The sequence below is a fragment of the Mus pahari genome, chromosome 14 (assembly GCF_900095145.1).
Source record: "Mus pahari chromosome 14, PAHARI_EIJ_v1.1, whole genome shotgun sequence".
Taxonomy (NCBI): domain Eukaryota; kingdom Metazoa; phylum Chordata; class Mammalia; order Rodentia; family Muridae; genus Mus; species Mus pahari.
The window spans coordinates 62,053,428-62,059,094 of record NC_034603.1 but is presented as its reverse complement, the minus strand read 5'-3'; the positions used below and the strand labels follow the sequence as shown (position 1 = coordinate 62,059,094).

At 48.5% G+C, this 5,667-nt stretch overlaps 1 protein-coding gene across 1 annotated transcript in view; it reads left to right on the top strand.

Annotated features, from left to right (window-relative positions):
• Eme1 (essential meiotic structure-specific endonuclease 1) overlaps positions 1-5,667 on the top strand; it is a 9,384-nt gene that overhangs the window by 1,522 nt on the left and 2,195 nt on the right. Inside the window, exons 2-7 of the mRNA XM_021212851.1 lie at positions 1,362-2,150; positions 2,236-2,363; positions 4,246-4,332; positions 4,413-4,531; positions 4,727-4,847; positions 5,072-5,187. Of these exons, the coding sequence (XP_021068510.1) occupies positions 1,391-2,150; positions 2,236-2,363; positions 4,246-4,332; positions 4,413-4,531; positions 4,727-4,847; positions 5,072-5,187 (1,331 nt within the window). The 5' untranslated portion in view covers positions 1,362-1,390. The remainder of the gene's footprint in view (positions 1-1,361; positions 2,151-2,235; positions 2,364-4,245; positions 4,333-4,412; positions 4,532-4,726; positions 4,848-5,071; positions 5,188-5,667) is intronic.

Sequence of the window (5,667 nt, the reverse complement as noted above, 5' to 3'; positions counted from 1 at the left end):
GCGTCAGATCTTGTTAAGGATGGTTATGAGCCACCATGTGGTTGCTGGGATTTGAACTCTGGACCTTCGGAAGAGCAGTCGGGTGCTCTTACCCACTGAACCATCTCACTAGCCCAGTATGTGAATTATAAGGGGATTTTTTTTCCTGTATGTGATCATGAGTACACATGGGTGGGTGCACGGGCATGCGTTCCACCGTGTGTAGGTTCTAGGAACTGAAATCCAACTAGGTGACATTCGTCTTTGCTTACTGAGCCATCTTATTTACCTGTGTTTTTATTTGTCTATTTTAAATTTTCATTTATTTTTTATTTTATATGGATGTGGAGGACAGAAGAGGGTGTTGCATCTCCCGGAGCTGGGATTACAGGCGGTTGTGAAAAGTGTCCAGTGTGGACTGATGCTGCGAGCTGCACTTGGACATGCCTAAGTGCAGTCTAAACTCACTGCTGAGCTGCCTCTCCAGCATCAGGCTCTCCAGCACTAGCATGGTTTTTGTTTCTTATTTTTGTTTTTTGTTTTTTTTAGAAAGATCTTCATGTTAGGGGGAGCCAGTGAGCTATGACTCAACTGGTCAAGGTCCTTGCTGCCTGATGACCTGGGTTCAGTCCCTGGGACTCCCACTGTGGAAGGAGAGGACCAACTCCCTGAAAGCAGTCCTCGGATTGCCACATATGGGCTGCATGTATGTGCCCACGCACATACGCAAATATTTTACTTATTTATTTTAAAATAATCACCCTGTTAAATCAAGAACTACTGCTGGGTGTGGTGGCACACACCTTTAATTCCAGCACTTGGGAGGCAGAGGCAGGCGAATTTCTGAGTTCGAGGCCAGCCTGATCTACAGAGTGAGTTCCAGGACAGCCAGGGCTACACAGAGAAATCCTGTCTCGAAAAAACAACAACAACAAAAAAAAAACAAGAACTATTGTGCACACTTGTGATCCCAGCACAAGTCAGTGCAAGGCAAAGAAGGCTCTGGAACTCACACTCATTCTCAGCTGCAGGAGTTCAAAGCCAGCCTGAGCGACACGAGAGTCTCGGTCTCAGAAAGACAAAACAGAAAGCTCTGTCAAATGCAGAGATCTGCAAGGAGAGAGTATTGAGCTTTCGTTAGTATTCCCGTTAAAGTTTTCCAACACTATTTTGATAATTCTCCATGACCTCGAAAGGTTTTGAAGCAGAGATCGTGGTCATGTGTCCGTGGGGTCATTTCGAGTTCCAGATTGAGTGTGTTGGGGGCATGTCCTGTTTCTCTGGATTCTCTGAACACATTTATCTTTGCAAGGCTTGTCCTCGTGAGCACGTCCAGCGGACCAGCTTCAGTGACCTCACATGTGTCTCATCTCTCCTTGTAGGCAGTTCATTTGAGAGCTCTAATGGGTGGATGGCTCTGAGAAAGTTATCCCTCTCTCGGCTCTCCACGGAGAGTGATTCTGAGGAACTGCCCACATTTGCCTTTCTGAAGAAGGAACCATCTTCCACCGACAGGAGTCCACCTCAGAGGGCGAAGAACATAGTGATTGTCACCTCAGATTCTGAAGCCTCCTGTCCTCCATCACCAGGCTTCAGAGATCCAGCATGTGTCCCCAGTGCAGCTGGAGCTCCCGCACGAGCAGGGCCAGTCAGAGTGCCAAGCAGTAGCAGTGAGGATGAAGATGCATTTGTCCCCCTGGCTGAGAGGATCACATGGAAGTTTTTGACAGACAAGCAGCTGAGCCCCGAGCACTCTAGCGCCCCACTTAAAACGGGTTTGGATGGCCAAAATAATGCCAGTGCACCGTGTGACTGGAAAAAGCAACCATGGCCAAAGATTCCTGATGTTCCTTTCCACGGTGCCTTAAAGAAGAGTGCGGCAAATGACGAGGACACTCTCTTAGACAATCAGTACCATCAGCTTCCAGCCCACCAGGCTACCTGCAGGGAGCTGGCAGTCACGAACCTCCCTCTACCCAAGAAGAGAAGCAAGCACATTCAGACGACCCAGAGCAGAGGCTCTCAGGGATGCTGGCAGCCGGGACAGGCAAGCAGGAAGGAAAACACCCCAAGACAGCATGAAAGAAAAAAGAAGGCAGAGATGATCAAGAGGCTCAAAGCCCAGAGGCCAGAGGAATGCCTGAAGCACATCGTGGTGGTGCTGGATCCAGGTCCTCCCAGATGCCAGCTTCCCCTGAGCCCCGATGTCTGTGTCCTGGACTCCTCCATGACCAGTCCTTTCCTTATCTATTGTAGTGCTTTTACAGATGGAAGGTGGGGGCCAGCTCCTAGGAGCGCTGCAGGCCATGGAGTGCAGCTGTGTGATCGAAGCCCAGGCCATACCTCGAAGCATCACTTGGAGGAGGAGGACAGAGCTGGTAGAGGTACAAGCTTTCTGGATGAAGGGTCTTCTTCCCCTTTACCCGTTAGCCCTGCAGGATAAACTGCTGCATTGCCCCTGGCTGAGACTCAGTGGCATAGCTGTTACTGTCCCCAGGTCTGGAGGGGAGCGGAGAGGAAGTGGTTAGCAGAACCCAGAAGAAGAGTAGAGAGGAGGGTCACCTTCAGAGGCACTTTGGGCTGTCCTAGAGTGGTGTAGGTATCGTGAACACCAGGCGACGCTGTTATGAGGAATCCTGGGGGAAATATAAGCACTCAGAGTTCATTTTATTTCCCTCCAGTTTACCACGCAGGTTCCTAGCTGAGAGCCCAAGGGTCTAGGGATCAAGTAACGTCTAGACATAGCCTAAGTGGAATGGGACAGGCAGAGAATGTATATGAAGTCCTTAGTTCTCTTGACTTTGGGATGTCCTGACCCTGAGGCTTGACTGCTGGACTCTGCAAGTTATCACGTGTCTTTGTGCTTCAGTTGCCTGTTGCAGAGAGAGGTAACTGGTAGCATCCCTCCCCTCCCCGCGCCCAGGGCCTGAATGAGGTAATCTGGCACCAGCATCTAGTAGGCTGACAGCACAGATCCAGCCTCCAGCCTGAGCTCCTCTCCTCACATTACTATACTAACTGTTCCTACCACTCCTCCTCTATGAATTCAGCCACTCTACCCCTCAAGAGTTTAGAAATGAAACATTGAGATGTTGTTTTCTGGCCCTCATAGCTTCTCAATAACAGGACAGCCAGTGACACATTTAACCTGTGTTATTAGCAAAACTATATTCATGGCTGAGCATAGTGGCACACGCCTTTAATCCCAGCACTCAGCAGGCAGAAGCAGGTGGATCTCTGTGAGTCTATAGAAACCAGGCTGGTTTATATAGAGGGATCAGACTAGTGATCTCATTACATAGTAAGACCCTGTCTCAAAACCAAACAACCAACAAAACCGCTTGTATTCATAGAGCAGTTTATCTTTGAAGAAACCACACATTCTGTCATGTTCCTCCTCCTCTTTTTCCTCCTCTTCCTCCTCCTTTCTTCTTCTCTTCTTCTTCTTCTTCTTCTTCTTCTTCTTCTTCTTCTTCTTCTTCTTCTTCTTCTTCTTCTTCTTCTTCTTCTTCTTCTTCTTCTTCTTCTTNTTCTTCTTCTTCTTCTTCTTCTTCTTCTTCTTCTTCTTCTTCTTCTTCTTCTTCTTCTTCTTCTTCTTCTTCTTCTCCTTCTCCTCCTCCTCCTCCTCCTCCTCCTCCTCCTACTACTACTACTACTACTACTACTACAGGGTCTCTCTATGTAGTCCTGGCTTGCCTCAAACTCAGAACCACCTGCCTCTGCCTCCCTAGTATCTGGCAATCCTTTCTTGTTCATATTTTTAATTTGATTGATTGGTTGAGACAGGGTTCTTTCTATGTAGCTCTGGCTTCCCCGGAACTCTCTATCTAGGCCAGGCTGGCCTTGACCTTACAGAGATCTCCCTCCCTATGCCTCCTAAAAGCTGGAATTAAAGGCTTGTGCCACAACTCCCAGCATTTAAAAAAAAAAAAAAAATGTATCACAGTTGTGTATAGATCAGTGGACAAGTTTATGGTATCACATTTCTCCTTCTACCTCTATGTGGTATTGATCCATGTGTTGAACTCTGATCACCAGTTTTATGTGACAAGTAGCCACTGATTATATTGCCCATCCTGTTCCTAGTCTGACTTGGAGATGCAGTGAACCAGTTGAGTGGGGAGGGCTAGGATCACAGGTGGGTTTTCTTGCCACCATGACTTCATTCGAGGCTATTACATAGAGCCATTCATCCAGAAGATGCAGCCCACCCACAGGAATCATGCCTGCTGACCTCCTTGCTGTGCTGTGTTCTGGTCTTGGCAGGATGGAGATGACTGGATGGAAGAGCCAGCAATCCTGGTATTGGTCCTGGCAGAGGTCTTCATGTCCATGGCCTACAACTTAAAGCAGGTGTGCAGGGTCAGACATGGAATGGTGCCAGCCTCTACCCGAGGAGCCAGTGCTAATGCCCTTTCTGCCTCTTCATGCAGGCAAGTCCTGGCAGCACTGAGAAAGGGAAGGAGACCCTTCGGAGCTTTGTAACTGATGTCACAGCAAAGACGGGGAAAGCGTTGTCACTGGTGATTGTGGACCAGGAGAAGTGCTTCAGGTATGGATATGCACTGAAGACAGAGGCCTTAGGGACAGCTCACGGGTTATCAAGGGGAGGTTATTCACCCTGGCTACAAGTCATTCTGCAAGATGGTGTCCCTGACAAGCCGTAGGATATGCTGGTCAATTGTCCCGCAACACTTCTAGCCTGGGCTGTTTGGGGCTGTTCTTCTGTTTTCCCCCTCTGCTCCAGGCCTCAGAATCCCCTGAGAAGAAGGAAATCAGGAACGGCAAATAAACAAGCCAAAGAGAAGCATCAACAGAGACAAGATTCTAGCACAGGACTCATGGTGTCCAGGGTAGACATGGAAGAGGTAAGAGCTTTCTGTAGCCCTGCTCAGGTGAGCACTCCCTGGTTATCTAGGTAGGTCTCCAACAGACTGAATAAAAGGCTCACTAGCACTGCTGTCTGCCTTGGACGGAGTAAGAAAGCAGGATAAATGGAGCCAAGAGGTTGAGTGTAGCTTCAGGGAACATCGAGATGACTTCCAAATAGTCCCTCCACTCTCCCAGTCCATTGTTGCCTTTGGGTTTCTAGGCACTGGTGGATCTGCAGCTGTATACAAAAGCTCAGGCTTGGATCATACAGACCTGGAGAGAGCTGGCTGACTTCACCTGCGCATTTACAAAGGCTGTGGCTGAAGCACCCTTCAAGTGAGTGACCCACCAAGTCTCCCCTGCACACCAGGTCTTGCTTTTCCCTTGGTTCTTGCTGCCAGAGAAAGTGTGCCTTTCTCCTAAAACTCTGCCACTAGCCCAGTGTGTCTTTTGAGGCAGAAGCCAATCTGATGCTGGAGATTAAGAGCCTCAAATCTCGGAGGCTGGAGAGATGGCTCAGTGGTTAAGAACACTTGTTGCTCCTGCACAGGACTCAGACTGTTGCTAGCACCCACATGGTAGTTCACAACTGTCTGGGACTCCATTTGTAAGGGATTTAACACCCTCTGCTGGCCTGTGAGGTCAAAAGTGATGCACATATATACATGAGGGCAAACACTCATATACGTAACATTAAAATGAAAATCTTAAAAACAAAGGCTTCAATTCCAGTCCTTTATAGAAATATTCTCTTGCCAGGCGGTGGTGGCACACACCTTTAATCCCAGCACTTGGGAGGCAGAGGCAGGCGGATTT